This window comes from Sapajus apella, unplaced genomic scaffold (genome assembly GCF_009761245.1).
Source record: "Sapajus apella isolate SASKATOON/1434 unplaced genomic scaffold, GSC_monkey_1.0 scaffold63, whole genome shotgun sequence".
Lineage (NCBI taxonomy): Eukaryota > Metazoa > Chordata > Mammalia > Primates > Cebidae > Sapajus > Sapajus apella.
The window spans coordinates 6,624,155-6,648,969 of NW_022437003.1; the positions used below are offsets into that span (position 1 = coordinate 6,624,155).

Sequence of the window (24,815 nt, forward strand, 5' to 3'; positions counted from 1 at the left end):
CATATTGAACTTAAAATGTACACGGCCGGGCGTGGTGGCTCCCGTGTGTAATCCAAGCATTTTGGAGGCCAAGGCGGGCAGATCCCCTGAGGTCGGTAGTTCAAGACCAGCCTGACCAATACAGTGAAACCCCATCTTAAAGAAAAAAAAAAAGTACACATATTTTGGTTAGACAATTCTATTTCTAAAAAGTTATCCAAAAGACAGGTATTTTCACATTTATATAAGTACTATAAGTACTGAAATTCATTCATAATAGCAAAAGCTCGAAATAACTTTAAAATCCATTATTTAGGAGGGGCCCAGTTAAATAAATTTTCAAACAACCATATCATAGAACACTATACAATACTTAAAAAGGAAGGTTGGTCTGTATATTTTTGCACAGAAACTTGTCCACAATGTACTATGTTTGTAAAACTCAAGTTAAAGAAAAGTATCTGTAGGTAAAGATCCCATTTCTCTATTAAGTGATATGTGTAAGTACACAAGGAAAGAGTCTAGAAGAAAGTACAGGTGGGCCGGATGCAGTGGCTCATGCCTGTAATCCCAGCACTTTGGGAGGCCAGGATGGGCGGATTACCTGACATCAGGAGTTCGAGACCAGCCTGGCCAACCCCGTCTCTACTAAAAGTACAAAAATTAGCCAGGCGTGCTGGCATATGCTTGTAAACTCAGCTAGTTGGGAGGCTGAGGCAGAAGAATTACTTGAACCCAGGAGGCAGAGGTTGCAATGAGCCAAGATTGTGCCACTGCACTCCAGCCTGAGTGACAGAGTGAAACTCCATTTCAAGAAAAAAAAAAATAGTATAAGTGAATCATGCACACACTTTTTGAGGTTTTCGGTTTATTTTTAAATTAGCATGCATTACATTTATAATTAAAAATTATCTTCAATTAAAAAAACCCAGAAGGCCAGGCACGGTGGCTCGTGCCTACAATCCCAACATTGGGAAGCTGAGGTGGGAGGATTGCCAGGAGGTTGAGGGTGCAGTGCGCTATGACTGTGCCACTGCGCTCCAGCCTGCGTGCCAGAGCAAGATCCTGTCTCAAAAAAAATAAATAAATAAAATAAAATAAAACAAATTAATAAAAAGGAGAGAGCAAGGAAAAATGGGATAGCAGGGAGGTAAACAGGTAAACAACTGAGGTTTCACTACATTTCTAACCATATTCTCTGGTAGCTTCAGTGTACATGAAATTACCAAATACTTTGTATTTCACTGAAGTCTCAGTCTATGGCTGAAAGCCATTCCAACTTGGCAGCTGAAGGGAAGAGAGAATTCAGCCATATAGCCCTTCCTGCTGACTCTTCTGCTGAGAGCCCCTCACTTGCCTGACTGTGTCCCAGTTCTACAAAGAGATAAACAGAGGAACTAAAATCCTACACATCACACCCTTGAATTTCTGCAAACTTTGCAGAAGTTGCAGCCGACTTCAACTACTGCAATGGTAGTGGCATCTGACAGCAGCTATCTGCACAACCTCCCCTGAGTGTCCTAAGTACATTTAGAAAATGGTAATTAGAGGCCAGGAGCAGTGGCTCACACCTGTAATCCCAGCACTTTTGGAGGTCGAAGCGGGTGGATCACGAGGTCAGGAGTTCAAGACCAGTCTGGTCAAGATGGTGAAACCATGTCTCTACTAAAATAAATAAATACAAAAATGAGTCAGGCGTAGTGGCGGGCACCTGTAATCCCAGCTATTGGAAGGCTGGGGCAGGATAATCACTTGAACCCGGGAGGCAGAGGTTGTAGTGAGCTAAGATCATGCCACTGCACTCTTGCCTGGGTGACAGAGCAAGACTCCATCTCAAAAAAATAAAAAATAAACTGGCAATCAGGTGAATGGTTTGTTGGGATGACTTAGCAGACTTCCAAACACAGATGCACAAATCTGAAAATGTGTCACACTAGAGAAGTCATTCCTGTAGATCAGCTTCATGATCTTTAAAATAGGGTGTAATCCCAGCACTTTGGGAGACTGAGGTGGGCGGATCATGAGGTCAGGAGTTTGAGACCATCCTGGTCAACATGGGGAAACCCTGTCTCTACTAAAATACAAAAAAAATTAGCCAGGCGTGGTGATATGTGCCTGTAGTCTCAGCTACTTGGAAGGCTGAGGCAGGAGAATCACTTGAACCAGGGAGGTGGAGGTTGCAGTGAGCCAAGATTGTGCCACTGCACTCCAGCCTGATGACAGCAAGACTCTGTCAAAAGAGTGAGAGAAGGAGAAAGAGAGAGAGAGAGAAAGAGAAAGAGAGAAAGAAGGGGAAAAAGGGGAGGAAAGGAAGGAAGGAGGGAGAGAGGGAGGGAAGGAGGGAAGGAAGGAAGGAAGGAAGGAAGGAAGGAAGGAAGGAAGGAAGGAAGGAAGGGAGGGAGGGAGGGAGGGAGGGAGGGAAGAAAAGAGGGGAAGCAAAAGAGAAAGAGAGAGAGAAAGAAAGAAGTCTGACAGTATCCCAAATGGATAGGAAAAAAGATAAATTGGGGACATAAAAATAATTTAAGTACTCTTGACATTAAAACTGCAGTCTGCCATACACACGTATCCTAAGTTGAAAAGGGCATTGTTCTCTAAGCTCTACTTCAACCTGCCACACTTCCCTCCTCCTGCTCCAGTCTTTCCCACTTTCAGTCCATTCTCTACCCTGTGCCAACGCCATCCTCCCTATCTCATTCCCAAACAAAGCCTTCCAGCAGCTCCAAAACGTTTTTTAAACACAATATCCCAGGCCCTCCGTCTAGTCTCTGTTTGCCTCTCCGGCCTCCTGCCTGAGCACGCCCACACTTCCAGCAATGTGTCCCAGGAGCACCTGACGGTTTGGTTCCTCAGCAGCTCACTCCTCCCTGACTCTGTGTTCTCACATGTGGCCGGCCTCTTTTCCCTGGAACACTGTTCTCACCCGTAGCCCCATCAACAATGCCATCAAGCGATCCCTTAGGAAACCTCCTACCTCCCTGAGTCTGAGGTGGGTTCCTGCAGGCTTTATAGCACACTGTACTTCCTTCATCAGAGGGTCTGCTGCACACATAACAGCAGGGCTGGTTATGTCTGGTGACTGCCACTTGCTCCACAATTAATAGCATGCCTGGCACACACTAGTAACAAGTGGATCAGTAGAGTCTGGACAAAGTGGGAACAGACTTAGAGAATATTGGAAAAAGGGTGCAACTTCCAAAGAATAAATAAACTTGGGTGACTTAGTGGCAAGAGTGGAAAAATTTTCTCATCAGAAACCAACTTTTGCCTGCTCTCTGGTCGTGATTTGCATGTTTGGCCAGCCTATTACATTCTGATACGTAGTTTGAAGAATTAAGCATTTCCAAAGGCATGCTTAAGGGAGCAAAGTCTACACAACATATAAGCACAGATCACCAAACTATCTTTTCATAACTTTCTTTGTAAAAAAGAAATAAAATCTTGTTCGACATACTGGAACCCACTGTTTACCCCTTACCCCAATGCCAAACCTAAAGTATTTGTTAAGCCTATGATCGAGGTAAGAAATGTTACAGAGGCTGGGCATGGTGGCTCACACCTGTTATCCTAATACTTTGGAAGGGCGAGGTAGGCAGGTCACTTGAGATCAGGAGTTCGAGACCAGCTTTGCCAATATAGTGAGACCCTGTCTCTATTAAAAATACAAAAATTAGCTGGGTGTAGTGGAGCCTGCCTGTAATCCCAGCTACTCAGGAGGCTTAGGCAAGAGAACCGTGTGAACCCAGGAGGTGGAGGTTGCAGTGACCCAACATCGTCATCACACTCTAGCCTGGGGGACAAGAGCAAAACTCAGTCTCAAAAAAAAAAAAAAAAAAAAAAAAAAAGAAAAGAAAAAACAACAACTAGTTATACAAGTGAAGTTTGTCCCAAAAGAATTCTGTCAATCCAAGAGGGTGGGGGAGAGAATAAGTTACTATTTCTTAATATACCTACTGCAAGAAGGTAAAATATGTTAATGTGTGTTCAAAGAGATCCACCCCAAAAAAAGAAGAGTTTTCCAGGGTCTTTTTTTTTTTTTTGAGACAATCTCACTCAGTTGCCCAGGTTAGGGTGCAGGGGCAAGACCTCAGCTCACTGCCACCTGTACCTCCAGGGTTCAAGCGATTCTCATGCCTCAGCCTCCCAAACAGCTGAGATTACAGGTATGGACCACCATGCCTGGCAAATTTTTGTATTTTTAGTAGAGACGGGTGTCGCCATGTTGGCCAGATTGGTCTCAAACCACTGGCCTCAAGTGATCCACCTGCCTCAGCCTTCCAAAGTACTAGAATTACATCATACCTGGCCGAATTTTCCAGTTTCTATAGAATTGTGTAAATATACAAATAAAGCAGGAATATAACACATTTAAGGAATATATCGCATGTTATTAGTTAACTTAGAGTCAATGGGAGAAAAGGCAGACCCTGTAAAGGTCATGAGATGCTCATTTTACAGAAAAAAAGGGAAACACTTTTCTGGACTATAGAGGTAGAGGCGTTACCAGAAGAAAAATAAGAATTCACAGATTTGTGTCTTCAACTGTGTTCCCTAGAAATGGATTCAGGGATGGAGAATTCCATTTAGAAGATTTACAGGGTATATTCTCACCAGAGTCTTGCCTATAAGGAAGTAAGGAGAATAGAAGTGGACAGAGGGAGATCCTGACCCACAATGCAGCTGCAACCAGGGCCTGATCTGGTCCTAAAATCCAGCAGGGTACTTGGAAGGTAGGAAGGGCTCTTCGCAGCTGCACCTCATTAAGCAGAACCGGAAAGACATTTTTACCCCTGCAGCAATCAGTCATTGTTCCATAAGCCAGTCCCTGGGAAATGGAGGATAGAAACATTGCCCTGAAGAGGGATCTGAATGAATGCTACAGTGTTCACTACAGTCATGTTTCCATCCCAAATGGAGTAAGATCATACTAATTTGATTACAGGACCTAAATGTGAAAGATAAATGCATACTAAAATAGTAACTAATAAGATGAATGATCTATCTCCCTTAGCAAACTGAAACCCCCGATAGGAGAATAATTTGACTGGTTCAAGTAATTGAGGATTCTCGGTTTAAAGAAGAGAAAATGATGAAGAAAAAGAAATAATGGTTTTAGAAAAATCCTAGGCTGGGCACGGTGGCTCACACCTATAATCCTAGCATTCTGGGAGGCCAAGGCAGGTAGATAACTTGAGGTCAGGAGTTTGAGACCAGCCTAGCCAACATGGTGAAACTCCATCACTACTAAAACTACAAAAATTAGCTGGGTGTGGTGGCACATACCTGTAATCCCACCTACTCAGGAGGCTGAGGCAGGAGAATCACTTGAACCCAGGAGGCAAAGGTTGCAGTGAGCTTTGTGCACACCACTGCACTCCAGCCTGGGCAACAGAGTGAAACTCTGTGGAAGGAAGGAAGGAAGGAAGGAAGGGAGGGAGGGAGGGAGGGAGGGATGGAGGGAGGGTGGAAGGGAGGCAGGTAGGGAGGGAGGGAGGGAGGGAGATCCCAAACCAAGCCACCATTTTACAAATGAGGAAATTCCAGAGAACTGATTTGATTCCAGTCATAGAGTTATTGACAGAATTGGAACTAGAGGCAGGCCTCATAATCTCACTACTTAGATAGTTCACTGTTTCCTACATTGGACTGAGCACTTTGGGAGAATTTTTCATCAGTAACCTGACTTTTGCCCTCTAACAAAAAGAAAACCTTCATTCAAATAATATGCAGCTAGTGAGTAGAATTCTATTTCAAACAGGAATAGTAAAATTAGATTCTAACCAACTGTATTTTAGAGAGAGGAATTAACACCAATAGTTAGAATTTACATAGAAACCAGTTTCAAATGAATGTAGAAAAAAAGACAGTTTCAATTTAGAAATTTCCAGTTACTGAATTGGAAATACCATGGTATGTCCCAATCCAGGAAATTATCATTCAAAAGCTAGATAACCACACTAAAAACAGTAGAGCTATACATGCTAGCTGTATTCTGGCAATGTAGTAAGTAATTTATCTAGATTATCTATTGTAATCTTCCATATAATCTTATGAGATGATTTATTATCACTATATTACATGAAAGAAAATGACCCAATAGACTGCCTAAAGACATTAATAGCCACCACCTGCTGGTCCAGGCCACTACCATCTCTGGCCTGGATTATTATATTTCCCTTCTAAGTAGTCTTCTTGCTTTCACCCTGGCTCCTGTAGTTTATTATTATGCATAACGGTTAATTTTGTGCATCAACTTGGCCACAGGATGCCTCCTATATGTCCCATTTCTGGGCATGTGTATGTGTTTCTGGATAAAATCAGTGATAGGGTTTGACTCTGTGTACCCATCCAAATCTCATCTTGAATTGTAAACCCCAGATATTGAAGGAGGGACCTGGTGGGAGGTGACTGAATCATAGGGGCAGTTTCCCCCACGATGTTCCCATGATAGTGAATACTCACAAGATCTGGCTGTTTGATAAGGATGGTGCTCTCTTTCTTGCCTGCCACTATGTAAGATGTGACTGCTTCCCCTTCTGCCATGGTTTTAAGTTTCCTGACGCCTCTCCAGTCATAATATTGTGAGTCAATTAAATCTCCTTTTTTTCTAGATCTCAGGTGTTCTTTATAACAATGTGAAAACAGACTAATACAATCAGCATTTGCATCATTTCATTTCTCCAGAGCACATACCATCATCTGACTTCTGCATTTACTTGTTAGCATCTATGTCACACACTAAAAGTTGAGATATTTGAAAAGCGGGGCTTAATGTGATTGTTCACCACTGTATTCAAACCATCAGAACTATGCAAGACACAGCAAACATTTGTTGAATAAATAAAGCCTAAGCTACCAAACTTGAAACCCATTCTCTTAAATGCCAAATCATGCTGGCATCCCAGAAAAGGACTTCTTTCATTAGGAGGGTGGGGGAACTGAAAGATGTAAGGTCACTTCCAATTCTAGGACTATGATGCTATGACAAAGACATCAGGGCCTTAATAGTATGGCTTTCTTCTGCTGTTCTTTCCTCCCTTGCCACATTTTACTACTTTCCCTGAATAAGTAAGCGGTAAGCATTAGGCATGGATGAGATCATAGGTCCAGGAAGCCAGCTCCTCCTTGAGTCATCTCTAATCCATTTCTCATGCTGTTACTGCTTGCTCTTTCTCCACAGATGCCATCTGACCCTGCAGTGGCTCAGTTGTGGGTGGAAAAATATAGCCAATAAAATTGGCATCATAAACTCGTGACTTGACCGATAAATACAAAAGTCACCATAGTATTGTCATTAATTCTCTTAATAGAAGCAGGGAGTATATTAAAGTCATTTCACAAACAAAGATAAATTCACTGATTTACTACCCCGAGCAAAGTTAAAGGAAAGCATAAAACCTTGCAAACAAGTTTATTTGAATAACAGAAACTAACAGAATAATAGAGTGCTTTGAACTGGCAGAATTTACATCGGCTCATTTAATAGTAGTAGAAGAAATGGGAATCTGGAGCTGGTAAGTTTAAAAGCCTTGGGGAAGGTTGGCAGGTCTCATGACCAGAAGAGGAAACAGAAAATCATTCTGTGACACTGGCCTTGAGTAAGATGCCCCATTATTTCTTGTGGTTCCAGAGAGTCCTCAATAAAAGGTACTTAAAATGATATTAGAATAACATATCAGGCCAACAGGTAATTATATTATTATGCTCTTGGAAGTAAGCAAGTTCTTAAATGTATGGTACTTTGAAACACCCTTTCATCTGAATCTTCCACATCTACCAGAAATGTGCTCATCTATTTACTGTCAAAGTTGTTTTGGTGCTTTTTTTTCCCCCGTAAGTCCTAATTCTAGATCTTTAAGCATTCAAAGTCACACTTTGAACAAACCCAAAAGAGGCATTTCCCTCTATCCTAATTGCTAATCTCTGGATATCTCAGAATAGTGGTGAGGTTGCTATTACCTACATAGCCACCTTTTTATAAAAGACTAGTGAGGAAGCCAGTCAAATCATTACAGGCTTTGCTTTCTCTGAAATCTTTTTGAAGAACATAACAGCTCAGCACACTGATGGATTCTGGGAAAGAAAGGTTGGTATTATCAACTCCTCCCTTCCTCCATCCTACAAATAAACTAAGGTTTAGAAAAGCCAAGCAACTTGCCCCAAATCCATACATCATCAATGACAAAGCCGGAACTTGAGCCTGGGTCCTCTCATCTCCATATCTGAATCTAACACACCATGCTATACTGCAAGGGAAGAGCAGAGGCAGGCGTAGGAAAGTGGCATTCCTTTCTCCTAATGCAGATAACAGTTAGAACCCAGGAAAGATCCACTACAGATTTATGCTTCATTTGAAAGTTACCAAACTGTGTGTGCACATACACGCTGCAAATCCTCCCAAACTGTAAATATCTGTGCTGTGGTTTGGATATGGTTTGTCTGTCCCGACCAAAATTCACACTGAAATTTGATCCCCAGTGCGGTAGTGTTGGGAGGTAGTCCTAGTCGGGGAATGGCTTGGCATCACTCTCTGGGTAGTGGCTGACTTCTGGCTCTGGTGAGAGTGAATTAGTTCTTGTGGGGATGAATTATTAATAGTTCCTGCCAGAGTGAGTTGTTATAAAGCCAGGATGCCCCTTAGGTTTTGTGTCTTTGCAGAGGTCCACTGTCCCTTTGACCTTCTCTGCTGTGTTTTGACCTGGCATGAGATCCTCACCAGAAGCCAAGGAGATGCCAGCACCATGCTTCTCTAACTTCCTACCTGCAAAACTGTGCACTCAATAAACCTCTTTTTTTTTTCATAAATTACCTAGCTTCTGTATTTTGTTATAGCAACACAAAATGGACTAACACAGTCTCCCAAACCAACTGTGGGCTTTTCGTAAAGGTCGCCAACAGGCCCCAAGGGAAAGAAAGGCTTGGTCTAAAATGTTTTATATTTCCTCTCACTTTTTAAACATTGGAAAATCCATTTGGCTCCAAGAAATGAATAGTAAAAGGTGTTCTAACTACCCAGAGCCAATAGAATGTAATGGAAAAAAGGCAAGAACATGGCTGGACTTTATTTTCTTTTTGCTTAGCACATCCTGTATTTAATCTGAAAGGTAAATAGGCCATGCCCAACATACCGACTCTTTTCAGGTGAAATTATCTAGGTTATAAAAACAAGCAACAACTATGTTTTCACTATTCCTTAATTCATGGCTGACAGAATCACTTCTAAAATAAATCAGAAGCAAACATTGTACATAAGGGAGCAACTCCACAAATTTCCATTACTTGGATAACTGACTGGTGAATTCATTTCACTTGAATTAACATTGTGTGGCATTATCTAAAGGAATGTGTTGCAAACCCAGAAGAGGAAAGTTAGAATTTTCATATTTGGGTTAAATATACAGGCAAAAGAGAGGGAGGGAGAGACAAACACTCTTTGCATATCATTAATAGACCAACATCCCTGAGATATTTCACCTTCAAATTTGAAGAAGTAATTATGCTACATCTCCCTCTCTATAACCCCAAGATATCAACCTCTTTGGTTCTATAATACACCTCATGTTCTATGACATCAGTCATGCCAGTGAGAGCTATGCCCATTTTTTCCTGTATAAAGCTTTTCTTGCTTTATATTACATTTTATTCTACATATTAAAGCTGAGCAAATAGTCTAACAGAGACCATTTTCACAGCCAGAACATCCTTTAACAAGAACCTAGATAATACTGACGGCTTATTGAAGCAACATCCATCACATTCCTTTCCCTGGGTGTCATTTAAATCAAAAATTACCAACATGAAACAATTTAAAGCAGTGTTCTTCAGAGCACCGGTTGTGGGCAAGTTAATAGATGTTCCACTCAAAAAGGTGGCATGGTCAAATGGAAAGCCTTCATCAGGAGAAGCTAAACAGGACCCCCTGCTTCCCTTTAACCACAAGATTTCACAGAGCCTCTAAAGTGCAAATCTGCCTTACATCCCTCCTAGAAAGGAATAGAAGAACGTTGCAGTTTCCAAGCTAATTTGACTATGTAACATTTCATTCAAGGATAGCTCTGTTTCCCAGAGCTGGTGGTCCGAGGAACATACTTGGGGTGGGGGCATCTATTTAAAGACCAGGTCTCCCTAAAGACAAGAAAAGAACGGATTCATATGCAATGGTCAAGTCAGATACGCCACATCTGTCCCTTCTGCACGCCCAGAGTACACTGCACCCCACATTTGGAGCACTGTGACGGATCCTAGCACCTTTGTTTTACACAGAGAAACCAGAGGCCCAAAGAGGTTAATCATGTGCCCAATTCCACAGCTGAGTTGGGGTAGGGCTGGAATTGGAGTGTGGTGATCTTGGAAACAAACAAACAAAAAAAAGCTAGGTTCACAGCAAATTGGCCAGGGATGCCTCTTAGGACAGGACAATGATAGAGCATTGTTAAATCTTTAATAAATCCAAGAAAATACACCAGTATAGATACTTTTGTAGTCCATAAGCATGATGATTGGCTTCTCACAGTCACGTGAGATATGCCTCCTTCAAACCTTGTTACACCATAAGCACATTACCTGGCTGACATGAAAAGAAAAAAACATATACATTATGTATGCCAGTATATACCAGCATAACATCAAACACAGCAGGAAGATCACTACATGTGAACACTCTCTGAGGCAGGGGGTTGGTTCTCAGTAAAACCGTTTTAAAGACATGGTAGGCACAAGCAATTGGGAGACGTCGTCCAATCCTATTTAAAAGTAGAAGTCAGTAGTATGTAGCATATGAAAAAGTTACAAATTTCTTTTTTTTTTTTTGAGACGGAGTTTCGCTCTTGTTACCCAGGCTGGAGGGCAATGGCGCGATCTCGGCTCACCGCAACCTCCGCCTCCCGGGTTCAGGCAATTCTCCTGCCTCAGCCTCCTGAGTAGCTGGGATTACAGGCACACGCCACCATGCCCAGCTGATTTTTTGTATTTTTAGTAGAGACGGGGTTTCACCATGTTGACCAGGATGGTCTCGATCTCTTGACCTCGTGATCCACCCGCCTCGGCCTCCCAAAGTGCTGGGATTACAGGCTTGAGCCACCGCGCCCGGCCACAAATTTCTTTTCAGTCTCGAAAACACAAAACATTTGACATCTGTAATACAGATGCAAATTAACATCTGGGAAGTATTAGACACATCTTTAAGTCATTCTTCAAAAAAGAAGAAATAAATCTCTAACCAAAAAAAAGTTAGAGCAGTATTTCAGTTGAGTCTGATTCATAGTGCAATCTTACAGACACTAATGTAATACTACATCGCTTACTATTTTGGCAGCTCATAGGTAATAGCGTAAGAGGATACCAGGGAAAGTTAATGTTTCGTGGTGCAAAAAGGTCCAAAATTGAGGGATACCAAAAATATTAAGCTATTTGACTTCCTGCTTTTGAGCACTCCCTAACAGTAAGGAAGCGTGAATCTAGATGATGAAATAAGCTAACTGTCCTAACTCCTCCCCTGAAATTGCTGAAAGAGAAATGAGAAGCAGCCATGCTGTTTTTAATCAGGAACAAAAATCTACTGAAACAATAACAAGACAGTGTTACTTCCCTGCAAAGATGAAATACAACCTTCACTCGTGTTATCTGCCCAGTGTTGACGCACAAACGTGAATTCTGCACTATTAAATGTCATAGCAAAAACTGAATTCTTTTAAACAGCAGTAACCCTCAGCAAAATATCTGCATCCTAGTTTTCACCAAATGTTGCTTCTGACTCATTTGTTTCAAGGATTAACAAAGGTCTGCAGCAAGGTTGAGAAAGCCAGAGAAATAATTGTTTTGAAGGACAGCCTTCAGAAACAAAGCAAGACCAAAGGAAACTGAAGTTGCTCTGAGATGACAAGGCCATTTCTCTACTTCCTGTAAACAAACAAGAGGAAGGAGAAACAGTACAAACATTACTCCTCAGCAAGGCCGACTTCTGACCACCCTATTTAAAACAGCAACATCCTTTCAGCCCTGAACTCCTACATAACTTTCTTGGATAGACTATAAGCTCCTAAAAGCAAGGGTTTTGTTTCCTTAACTGAGAAATCCTGGTGCCTAGAACCATTCCTGGGACATTGTTCCTGCTTAATAGATATCTGTTGGTTAAATGAACAAACAATGCTATTCTCTGTCATAGAACCCTACAGGAACTCTATTTTCTCTCTTTATACCTTAACCAACCAACAACCTTCAAGTAAAAGTGGCAGTAAAGGCCACAGGTATTGATAGCAGGTGTCACACTAAAAGGGGTAAGCCCACTTCTGGACATCTACAGGGCTCTCATTAAGTGGAATAAAAAGCATTCCGCATATTGTGAAAACAGAATAAAAGGAGTCATGACATAGTATAATTTCTACCATATGCTTTGCGGAAGATGAACAAGTACACGAATGAAAACTCAGTAGATAAAGTAAATTGCTACCTGACTTCTCCATCATTCAAAATACCTAGTAAGTTTCTTATAGGTGGTACTTAACTACAGAATAAAAAATAAATTTTTCTATTCTGTTCCATAGCTACAGTTAACTACAGAATTGCAAGTAAGTTCCATACCTTGAACCTTAACAGAAAGACTATTCAGCCAATAAATAAATTTCAAACATACATTATACTTACCTAGAACAGGTAAACCCATGATTAACCATTTAAGATACTACTTGGAATTAGATTCAAATATGAAATGCTTTCCAAAGCAGGATCATATTGCAGCAAAGTCTGGCTTCTTAATAAACTGCAGAATTATATCCTACTTTTATAATTTTTCCCAATGTATTTTCTCATAGTGAACGCATCAAAGAAAACTTACAGCTGTGCAAAAGATGCAATGGCATTCCTGGAGTGTGGTCATCTTGTCCAGAGACTGCTCACACAGACAGAGTTTGCAAGTGATGAGGGGGGCTGGAGCCAGGTCTCCAGCAGTGGAATTTTCAGCTGTCATGGTGAGATAGTGGAGCCTACCAGCTGAGCCCATCAGCCTGTCTTCAACTTTCTTCAGTCTCCTCAATCCCTATAAAAGGTCAAAAGCAGAAAATATTATATGGATTGATAAAGCTCTTGCTTAGCCAACACAGCGGGAGGCCAGCTGATCAAATTCTCACCCTCAGTTATCCCTCAACTTACAGCGAATGCATTTCTGAGAACCACGGGCTAGAGAGTGTGCTACCTTGGCAAGATGTCCCTAAAGTCCTGAAATTTAAGCTGACCTCACGGTCCTGATTCACATCCTATGAGTTACGGAACTTAAAAGACCACTACGGTGAGGTGGGAATGAGGAGATGTTGGTCAAGCTTACAAAGTTTCATTTAGACAAAATGAGTAAGTTCTGGGGAGTTTCATACAGCATGGTGACTAGGGTTAGTAATAATACACTGTATACTTGAAAATGGCCAACAGTAGATTTTAAATGATCTCACCACAAAAAAAAAAAAAAAATGAGAAGTGATAATGTTCATTAGCTTGATTTAAGTATTTCACAATGTATATGCATAGCAAAACACCCCACTGTATACCACAAATACATATAATTTGTCAATTATACCTCAATAAAGCTGAGGAGGGGAATACCACTATGAGCAAACATATCATTTAGGAGTTGCACCACTACAATCAATTCCACAGATTCAAAAGTTCTTAAAAATAGAATGTCACTCAAAAAGTTAAACAAAGAGGTAACGTATGATCCAGCAATTCCTCGTCTGGGTATATGCTCAAAAGACCGAAAGCAAAATCTCAAAGAGATATTTGCACACCCATGTTCATAGCAAAATTATTCACAATAACCAAATGGTTGAAGCGGCCCAAGTGTCCATCAACAGAAGAATGAGGCCGGGTGCAGTGGCTCATGCCAGTAATCCCAGCACTGTGGGACACCAAGGCAGGTGGATCACTTGAGGTCAGGAGTTTAAGACCAGCATGGGCAACATGGTGAAACCCCATGTCTACTAAAAATACAAAATTAGCCAGGCATGGTGGCACGTGTCTGTAATCCCAGCTACTTGGGAGGCTGAGACGGAAGAATAGCTTGAACCTGGGAGGCAGAGGTTTCAAGTTAGCCGTAATTGTGCCACTGCACTCCAGCCTCGGTGACAGAATGAAACTTCGTCACAAAAAAAAAAAAAAAAGAAGAAAATGAAAACCAAAAAAACAGAAGAATGAACAAAATGTGGCATATACATACAATGGAATGAAAAGAAATAAAATTCTGACATGTTACAACATGAATGAGCCTTGACATCATGCTAACTAAAATAGATCAGACAGAAAATCAAATATTATATAATTCCACTTACATGAGGTACCTAGAGTAGTCAAATTCTGAGAGACAAAAAGTAGCATAGAGGTTCCCAGGGGCTGGTGGGAGGGAGAAATGAAGAGTGATTGTGGGTTATGTTTTTCCCTAGAGACAGGGTGTCTCTCTGTTACACAGGCTTGAGTGCAGTTCCACAATTATAGCTCACTGCAGCCTCGAACTCCTGGGCTCACATGACCCTCCTGCTTCCACCTCCCAAGTACCTGGGACCACAGGAGGTAGAGACAGGTACACCTCCTCACCTGGCATGTTCAACGGGTACAGAGTTTCTGCTTGGGATGATGAAATAATTGTTTTCCTCATTTTATAGATTAATTGTGGTACTGAGAAGTTAGGTAATCTGCCAAAGTTCTCAGAGCTTGTACATGGCAGAGCAGAATACAAACCTCAACCTTCTGAGGCCACCAAGCCCAGTGCCAGATCCATTACACCAGAGCTGCCTTACGTGGATATCACATGGACATGTGAAGCTGGGAAAGGGAGGAGGAAGGGGAATAGAAAGAGAAAGAGAGAGTTGAAGTCCATGACCACAGCTATCCTTAAGGTCCTTAAAGTTGTACAGGAGCAAAATTTGACTCCACACATGGCATGACTATGGGAAAAGGTATTTTTAGACTGAAAAATAAAAACTACAATCCAAGTTCTTCTGCTAGATTGTTTTTATTCTGAATCTTTATCTTTGAAAGAGACTAAATAATTGTGAAAATAATTTCCCTACATATTCATATTGTATATCACATCAGAAAACTTCATGTCCTGATTAAACAAAAGCAAAATCCTATAGTTTTTACTGTTTTTAAAGAGTGGCCAATTCTAATAAATACTGCCATAGAAATAATTGCAAATAGGCTGGGCACAGTGGCTCACACCTGTAATCCCAGTACTTTGGGTGGCTGAGGCGGGTGGATCACGAGGTCAGGAGTTCAAGACCAGCCTGGCCAAGATGGTGAAACCTCATCTTTACTAAAAACACAAAAATTAGCTGGGCGTGGTGGCAAGTACCTGTAATTCCAGCTACTCAGGAGGCGGAGGCAGAGAATTGCTGGAACCTGGGAGGCGGAGTTTGCGGTGAGCCAAGATTGGGCCACTACACTCCAGCCTGGGCGACAGAGTGAGACTCTGTCTCAAAAAAAGAAAAAATAAATAATAGCAAATACACCTCCCCTCTACAAGAAGCAAACTCTTTTCCTGTTAATTTTCGGGCAAAAGAAATTACATGTATGTCCTTTGCTACCTAGTCCCACAATAGCTTAAGTCTCAATATGTAAGTACAAAAGTAATAAAACAAGTAGGCGAAAAACAAATTCAATGAGATGGAAAGGTAAAAAAATAAATGAGATATTTGCTTGTCGGTTTGTCCACATTCAGTTTAAGTCATACCAGAAAGTCAACAATTACTAACTCTAGCAACGTGAAGCACTTCAGATTTTTCACCTACTCCCAGTACTCAGTACCAGAAGACTTGATTCCAAGTAATTAAAAACCATGTTTTCCATGTGTTTCCACGTTTCCATGTGGAAGACATGTTTTTTCTCGGCAAAGGTCCAGTAAGGTTCAAGACACAGTGTTCTTCTTCCGTTAACTACTGAGGAGCTATCAACCAAGAGCAAATTAAATTCAAATAGACCGGCACCTCGAATTCAGGATTTTGAGTTTCTTTAAAAACCTCTCTTTAGGGTCAACACAGGCATAAACATGAATGATTTTACCTCTTCCTTCTTCCCAGTTCATACTTAAACAACTGTCATTAGCTTGCGTCTCCAATACTCCCCAGCTCACAGCACACAGTCCCACCAGCTTCCCCAACCGCACGCAGCCTTCTCATCTCTACGTTCTCAACACTGCTGCACTGCTTAATTAGCTTTCTTTCAAGAGAAACCCCAAGTAAATCAACAAGATATTTGGTAGTAAATGCTTCCAGAGTAGGGGAAAAGAAATGACACAGGCCAGAACCATCCCACACTCCAAATGTCAAATACACTTAGCCGTTTGGAGAAAGCTGGTGTGAAGAGCCAAGTCTGATGTTCTGACCTCGCGAGAGATCTGGGTGCTGCTCTTCAAGAAATCCAGGTATTTTTCAGTCTTACTCTTCATTATTTTTTAGGAGACATTTAACAGGTCAAAGTTTTAATGTACTCTTGAAAAACAAAGACATAATTGGATACCTCTTAGAAATTAATTGGATACTCTTGAAAGACATATTGGATTCCTCTAATACCTCAATTATTATCCATACTTGAATACCTACAATTGGATATTTCTTAGAAATTGTCTTCTTTTGAAGGTAGAACTAGGAACTGTGGCAATCGAGGCCATGTGAAACATAATTGTTTCTTACTATAAACAGTACGTAAGTTTGTACTCCTTAAAACTAAGGCGTTACATGCCTATAGGCTATGAAGTCAAAGTTATAAAAAATATATGTTATATGTAAAAATATTTTCATGATAGAAAAGGCTTTACATAGCAGAGAAGCATTTTGTTTAAAAAATTCCAAGCATTCCAAACAGGCAGGACTCGGTGACAGAGGAAAAAAGTTACATATTTCGCCTCTTTGAGATGTCAACAATCCAAAATGATTCTTCAAAAAGTGATTTATTTTTCTATGTACAACACCAATTCCCTAAAGCAATGACTCTCAGATATTTTTCAAGCAATGAGCTTTGCAAAAAACAAAAATCTTAGTCAAACCACCAGTGTATAAAACAGATTCAGGTAGACAAGCACTGGTACCCAACGGTGGGTGTCCAGGGCCAGCCCCCCTTGACCTTCCCCACTCAGCAGCCCCCCAGGCACCATCACAGAAGCCTAAACCTGCCCCACGCGCAGACTAAAAACTAACCCATTAGTTTTGCACTTTGGGCAAAACCAACAATGAATGTTTAAAAAGTGAATGACATGCAGTGAGAACTTTATTAAAAAAAAAGAATATCAAACAAGAAATCCTTTCACCATTGATTCATTGCAAAATAAGCCCTTCAAGCAGTTAATAGGAGACTCCCGAAAGCGTCTAATGAATTGCCCCACACTTGAGATGCCTGTCAATGGCTCCAAGGTTTCCTTGCATTTCTTCCTTTGTGTCATTTTAAGATTCACTGGTCTTCATAACATGAAGCCCCCAATAGTAGAGCTTCTTGAAGCTCAGAACATTTGATAACACACTCCCAGCTCCTCCTGTCCCTCCCATCGAGCCACAACTTCATAGGGGCACAGGCAATTCATACCCACTCCCCTCCAGATTTCAAGAAAAGTCTTCATTCCAGAGACAGGCTAACTCACTCTTACTGGGTTGTTCAACTTGTTCAGCCTCATACCTCACATTTCTATCAGAAATAAGAAAGTGACTTGCATTACCCACCCCACCACCTGATTTTAAAATGTAACAATTATCATTACTTTGACAGTGATTACAGATGTGACTGTGCCTCTCACTGAATTTCAAGAACTCCTTGGGAAAATAATTTTGGCAGAGAATGCAAGGGACACCTTGGAAAGAAGAGAAATCTGGGCCAGGCATGGTGGCTTATGCCTGTAATCCCAACACTTTGGGAGGCAAAGGAGGGTGGCTTGCCTGAGGTCAGGAGTTCAAGACCAGTCTGGCCAAAATAATGAAACCCCATCTCTACTAAAATTACAAAAAATTAGCTGGGTATGGTAGTGGGTGCCTGTAATCCCAGCTACGCAGGAGGCTGAGGCAGAAGAATCCCTTGAACCAGGGAGACAAAGGTTGCAGTGAGCTGAGATCGGGCCACTACACTCCAGCCTGGGCAACAAGAATGAAACTCCATCTCAAAAAAAAAAAAAAAAAAAAAAGAAGAGAAATCTGACAACTGCCTTTCAGGTTTAGGCATTCTAAGGTTGGTAGCAGGTATCACTTGCTTACATATACCTAATAACAGAACAAGACAGATTGGCTGGGTCATGTAAGAAAGGAAAGCCAAGCTAAAGCATCTGAGTTTGAGCTAAATTACCAGGAAAGGAGAACCAGCAGCTCTACCTGCTTTATGTGTGTCTCCTACTATAAAGTGTTCATTGTATGAGAAGCAAGTACTATCTGATAGGACAGAACAGGAAAGTCACCTTTTCTCTCATGTGTTTTCATCAGAATTGCCAAAGAAAGAAATACTTCAGCAAAGGATGTATAAGGAATGTTCATATTGTGCTGATGGCCTGAAAAAGCAATCTCAATCTGCTCCAAAAATGCAAACGATGGGAGAGCCAACATTCAAAGTATTTTTTTTTCCTTTCTTTTTTTGGCAGGGGGGATGGAGTCTCGATCTGTCACCCATGCTGGAGTGAAGTGATGTGATCTCAGCTCACTGCAACCTCCTCCTCCCGGGTTCAAGTGATTCTCCTGTTTCAGCCTTCCAAGTAGCTGAGATTTCAGGTGCCCGCCACCATGCCCAGTTAATTTTTGTGTTTTTAGTAGAGACAGGGTTTCACCATGTTGGCCAGGGTGGTCTTGAACTCCTGACTTTATGTGATCTGCCCACTTCAGCCTCCCAAAGTGCTAAGATTACAGGCGTGAACCACCACGCCCGGCCATTCAAAGCTGTGTTTTTGTTTTGTTTTGTTTTGTTGAGACAGAGTCAGGTTCTGTTGCCCAGGCTGGAATTGCAGTGGTGCAATCTCGGCTCACTGCAACCTCCACCTCCCGGGTTCCAGCAATTCTCCTGCCTCAGCCTCCCGAGTAGCTGGGACTATAGGCACGTACCACCACATGCAGCTAATTTTTGTATTTTTAGTAGAGACAGGGTTTCACTATATTTATCAGGCTGGTCTCAAACTCCTGACCTCATGATCCACCTGCCTCAGCCTCCCAAAGTGCTAGGATTACAGGCATGACCCACTGTGCTTGGCCATTCAAAGCATTTTTAACCAATGTAGTTTATGTCTGTTTGACTATCCAAAATCCACAGTTATTCCCTTGCCCAAAAAGATAGTGTAATTGGAAAGGATAATGTTTTATTAGGATACTTATCCTAATTATTATTAGGACACTCATTCCTAATTATTTTGGAATTTTCACATCATTATGTAAAAACGTTAAAATTTGGAGAAATTGCTAAAGCACAACTAAAGAGACTAAGAAATAGAATGCTACTAAAATGAATCAATTGGATATTACTGATGTCACAGGATATTAATGTAAATAAAAGTCCAGTTGATCTGCACTGAGGTCTTAATTCCAAGCTATGCTATGACAGTCTAGGAGTTACTCAAGAACATGGAACAAAATAGAAGATGAGACATATGAATAGTCTAACGTGTTTATAAGCCCTTGCGAGACATGGAGTCATCACTGTGAAGTAGCTGCAATAACAGATATGAATGCATCAATATGGGAGGGAGGTAGCAAAAAAGAAAGTTTTCAGGAAGGGCAGCTGGTGACGAAGAAAGGCTGAAGGGTTGCCTTGTATAATGCAGATACATTCTCCAGAAGCTAATATTCTAATAAAGCAGAAAAAAGAGCAGCCATCTAAAGTCGTATCCTTGCCTTGTTAGGAAAGCTCTCCCAACATCAGCTAAGAACACACCAGGCAACCAGTTCCCACTCGACACAATCTGAAAATCAGCATTATGTTGATCTTGGTACTTCTGCCCAATAGAGTAGTTTAGTTAGCTACTGGTTCATGTTCCTAACAGAAACTATTAGTGACCCAAATGGTACAGACTGAGTCTAATAAAGTGCTGACCATTATCAGCAATTAGCTGACATTCCACCCTAAACACAATCTAAATACAATGGCAGGTGACCTGCTGGCTTGCAGCAGTAGCAAGAACAATGAAGGAGGCGAGGGCTAATGGTAGACCTCCTTTGTGGCCAGTGTTGTAGCTCTACTCTCTGCTTACACCTTCAAGGTCATTCAAGGACAAGGTGAACCAGCATACATCCTTCCAATCAGAAAAACAGTTCCAATGCATCCCCTAAGAGGACACGAACCAATAGAAACACAGGCTTACCCACTCATAGTCAGGGAAATGTAATTACTGAAATATATTGTATATCTATTAATTACTGTTTAAAAGAATAATGCTCAAAGCCAATGAGTACATACATGGTATCGCACATGAGATACATTGTCATTACTTGAAAAAATAAAAGAGATTAGAAAATATTCTCTAACACAAGCAAAACCAGGAAATACTTACGTCTTAGACGTGAGGAAGTAAATATTCACGTATTCAGGCTCTGTGAGGTAGCAGTGTTATAAATACACGGTTTATCACTGTGCCTCCTGTGGTAGGGAAGAGGACTTCTGTTTTCTCTCTACTACTTCATGGCTTAAAGTGCTCAAAAAGCACTTTAGTCTACAATTCCTTAGTTTTAACATCATCATCTCAACAGTTTCTAGGATGGCAATGAGATCACAACTTTGTAACTTGGAGACTATTACCTTCTAAAAATGGAGCTGATATGCAAATATATCCCTATTAACCTTTTTTTGTGGGTAAAAAAAGCAGGCACTTCATCAGGAAGGAGAAGCATCTTAAAAGTATCAGCAAGAACTGTTTTCTGAACAGTCTCTTTGCTGTTTGAAATTAGGTTACAGAAAAAGTCCATTACAACGAATTTCATGAGATCTAATATTTTTTCCTGCAAAATGTATATTGGTGCTGATATGCCAGCACTGTCAACAATATACATGACATTGTGGTAAGCTAACTCCAAATCCTACAGAGGAGAGAACATCTGGCACATCTAGTTTTAACATCTGCAAAATGCTGCTCCTTTTTCTTAAAAGCACATTTCTTTCTTCTTGCCTTTTTTCTATGTTCTCATTATGCTACAGGGTAAGGCCCAAGAGGTGGAAATCCATTCCCAGTTTTCCTAACAATATAAACTTATCAAAGAAGGTAGGAGTGAATAGGAGAATAATAGCTCAATGATATTTTTGGCATGGCAATTTTGCATTCATCATGGTAGCTGCCTCTTCAATATCACCCCTGCGCCTTGCCCACTCCTGTTTTAATCAGTGGTTCCCTGCCTCCCACAATTATTCACACAGCCCTGCAAAATAATTTTCTTCCCTCTGCCTGGCATAACAACAAAGCTCAGAAACAGGAAGGAACACCACTTAAAGGCAGGTCAGACAATGATGTAATTAACTGATCAAGGAGAAGTGGTATTTCAAATAGCCTTACAGAGCAAGAGCCAGGTGGATTTCTCAGGTCAGGAAGTTACCAAGAAACCAGACCTGATAAAGCACAAATATCCAAATCAAATTTTTTTTTCAAATGAATAAAAGCATGTGCCAATATTACCCCCTCCTGTGAAAGTTAAAAGTTTCATATAGAAATTTTAATTAGAGACAATTTGGAAACCCATTTGGAAGAGGAATCTTCATCCCACCTGAGCAAAGTGCAGGTGTAAACTTTTGTATGTCTTTGCCAATTAATTTCCTATAACAGGAATTTATCATGAAGGAAACAAAGTCAACACACAAACAACAAATTTTACACATTAGGTGCTAGAGATATAAAGGTGATTAAACCCAGCTCCTACTTATTAAGGGTCAACTAGTTGAGGACGTTGCCAACAGAGGATTTCATATTATCACATGCAGGAGAATGTGTGGGTTTATGGTTTCAGCCACAAGTCCCACAGAGAAATGGGTTGTCGTCTTCCGTCTTCCCAAGAAAAACAAAGAACAAGTTGATGAAGGGCTGGGACTCAAACTCATGACTTCAAAAGAATTAAAAAATAATAGGACACAGCTTTCAAAGCATGCTCCTAATAAATACTACAAGCCATGTGATCATAAGTATCTCCAGCTATGAATATGAAAAGTGTATTTCACCTAGATTGTTGTGTTTTGAATTCAAGAAAGAGATCTGATCATAGATGAGAAGCTCCCCATTCCATGTTGTAGAACCACTGGTCATTTTTACTCTATTTAATATATAGTTATCCATTTTTTAATAACCACTACGGTATGATGCATTAGGTTCCAAAGAACTCACTGACTAGGTAAATAGCAAATGCCAAAGTTAATAAAACTAAAACTTTAGTCCAAGACCTCCCACATACACCTAAAGGTAAAAAACGTAAATTACAATATTTATACAAATTAACTTAGGTGTCACATACCTCTTCGGTTACTTAATGGTCAAATGGTCAAAGTAACAGTACCAAAAATATTAAGATGATTGAGATGACAAACATCAAAATACTTTTTATAATCTGGCAAAGCAACATGAATTAAGAACTATCACTCTAGTCCCAAGTCACTTTCGAGCTTATGAGAATTTCTTCAGGACAGACACCACCCCTTAGCCATCTTTATATCCTAGCATCTATCATAGCACCTAGCAAATCGTAGTCACTCAGTAATAGAGTGGTTAAATTTTCTGATTGAACAAGGAGGAGAGAAAATATTAAAGGCCTGGTTCTCATCTGTATTCACTTCCAGAAATTCACAAGCTGGAAATATTGACAATTTGTAGTAGGTAAGGAGCATCTGTAAATTAAGGTAGGCACCCCTGAAAGAAATGTTTCAGTATTTAGGAGCAATGGCTACAGTTACCTATTCCCCAAAGCCCAAGTGAAAAGCATGAATTGTCTGGCAGCTTGGCCCTATTCCCACATCCAAAATAATCAGTTGCACAAAGTAGGCTTAGTCCCAAAACCGCTCAGACTTTGTTCCTTCACTAACATCTGGGTTCGGCATGATTCCTGACCTCTATCTCAACTGGAAATTTCAAACACTAAGAACTTCACTCACCAAGAAAGTAATGTCATAAAGTCAAGGCCAGAGGAGACACAGAAGCCAGGGTTAGCAGAAACACTTTGGAGAAGGGATTCTGGCATACACTTAAATGTTTCTAAATGTCTAAAATATTGAAATGACTTTTCAAGAAGGAAATTTTAAGTACTGAATTCTAAAATTCCTCAGATTAAAAATGTTCATATTACTGAAGAGAAAGATGTTTTTCAGGAAGCTAAATGGTCATACCACGTAGATAAATAAAGTAAGCTTTTTCTTTCCAGAGAGTGCATACTTTTCTCTCTGCTGTAGAGTTTGGATCCGAAAGCCTGGTTCATAGTTTGACACCCCAAAACTGATTATTTTAAAAAGGCATATCTTAAGCTGATCTAGTTTGGAAGCCTGAATGCCTTTAAATTGCCAATGAACTGAAACCATTCATGAGAATGGGGCTTTTGAATGCTGAGAATGTTCTTTGGGGCTCAGTACAAAGATACTTGGCATAGATAACTGTAAATATTTGTAAAACTCTGGGTAAATGGACAGGATTTGACCACACTCGAGCCTTACTTCCAGCACAGTAGTGTAGGAGCAAGTTATCTAGGGTGATTGCTTTGGGGTTTTGGGGTTTTTTTTTTTTTTTGGTTGAGCTTTGTTTGTTTTAAATCAAAAGCCAAGCAACCCAATTCTACTCAACATTTTGTTCACGTTCACTATACATATTTACCTTTATTTTAACATCATCAAGACCATTAATTAGTCAGAGACTACTTTTGAAACAGAGGTTTTTCCCTTTCCCGTTTTTCTAAGTTCATGCCCACTACAAAAATAAAATAAAAATGCCAGTCAAAGTTGTGCAAGGGCAGAGCAGGGGTTGTGTGAAACCATGACCTTGGTCTACAAATGGCCTTGAGGATCTGCTCTAGGTTTTTCTCCCCCTCAAGATAGTTTTAGAAATATTTAAGGCACTGTTACGCATGAAAAGGACCCGGGTTGTGAAGGAAAGATAAACTACGGAGAAGGAGAGACTCACCGAGGGATTACATGTGAAAGGGACGAGGAGGCTCATTTCAGTGAAAGCTACAGCAGCCAGATACTCTAATTAGCCAGCAACTCCGGACTGGCTAGGTTTCTTTCGCCTCTTACCCACACCCTAATAACTGAGTCATCCCAAAGTTCATTTATTTTGTTTCTGGGCACAGACACCCCCAATGTGCTTCTTTAGAAATGTTAGATACATTGTGATTTTATTCATACTTCTCAATGTTCAAATAAACGTCCAGAAATGCCAAATCAGAAGAGCAGAGATAGTCCTATAAAGAACTGAGAGCTAATGTCTTGATAAGACACATGCGGCAGAAAGCAGTAAGAAACTGACAGTCTGTTAGGGGAAAATGAAGAAAGAACATTTCCCACAGGAAGGAATTAATTTCTGGGAAATCTGAATGTGAAGAGTATATATGCATGAGCAGGAGACTTAGACCAGGATCCTTGAAACTCACAAGAAAAACAAAAGATGTTCTAGAAAGAATAAGCAAAAGATACCTATTCCCTGTAGACCCGGCAATCAGTTTCATTTTAACTTAAATGTGAGAATGGCTCTTATAGAACCAGAGTTTCGGTCTGTTTCATCAGCAATTACCTGATAAAATAAGCACTATAATGCATAACCCGAGATTATGACAACTTTTGGTCTCCCTTAAGACCTAGGGAGAGTTCTGGTCTAAACTGGGATTCTACAATACATTCTATTATAGAAGCTGTTTTATTAGAAATCTAACTACTTTCCTTTG

At 40.6% G+C, this 24,815-nt stretch overlaps 1 protein-coding gene and 1 non-coding gene across 15 annotated transcripts in view; one reads left to right on the forward strand and one right to left on the reverse strand.

The window, feature by feature from the left end:
* Positions 1-24,815, reverse strand: part of RNF144B (ring finger protein 144B) — a 193,942-nt gene that overhangs the window by 64,787 nt on the left and 104,340 nt on the right. For 12 of the 14 annotated variants that reach the window (XR_004259689.1, XM_032247736.1, XM_032247735.1 and 9 more), the window contains one exon: positions 12,812-13,012. Coding sequence is in view for 13 of the 14 variants with exons in the window: in XM_032247736.1 (XP_032103627.1) it covers positions 12,812-13,012 (201 nt within the window). In the remaining variant the exon portion in view is untranslated. Of the gene's footprint in view, positions 1-12,811; positions 13,013-14,294; positions 14,356-14,700; positions 15,242-24,815 lie in introns of those variants that run through there. The other 2 variants (XM_032247738.1, XM_032247742.1) reach the window with 2 other exon arrangements.
* On the forward strand, positions 10,451-10,552 carry LOC116529872. The gene has a single exon (XR_004259720.1). It is a non-coding gene; the product is annotated as a small nucleolar RNA U13 (small nucleolar RNA).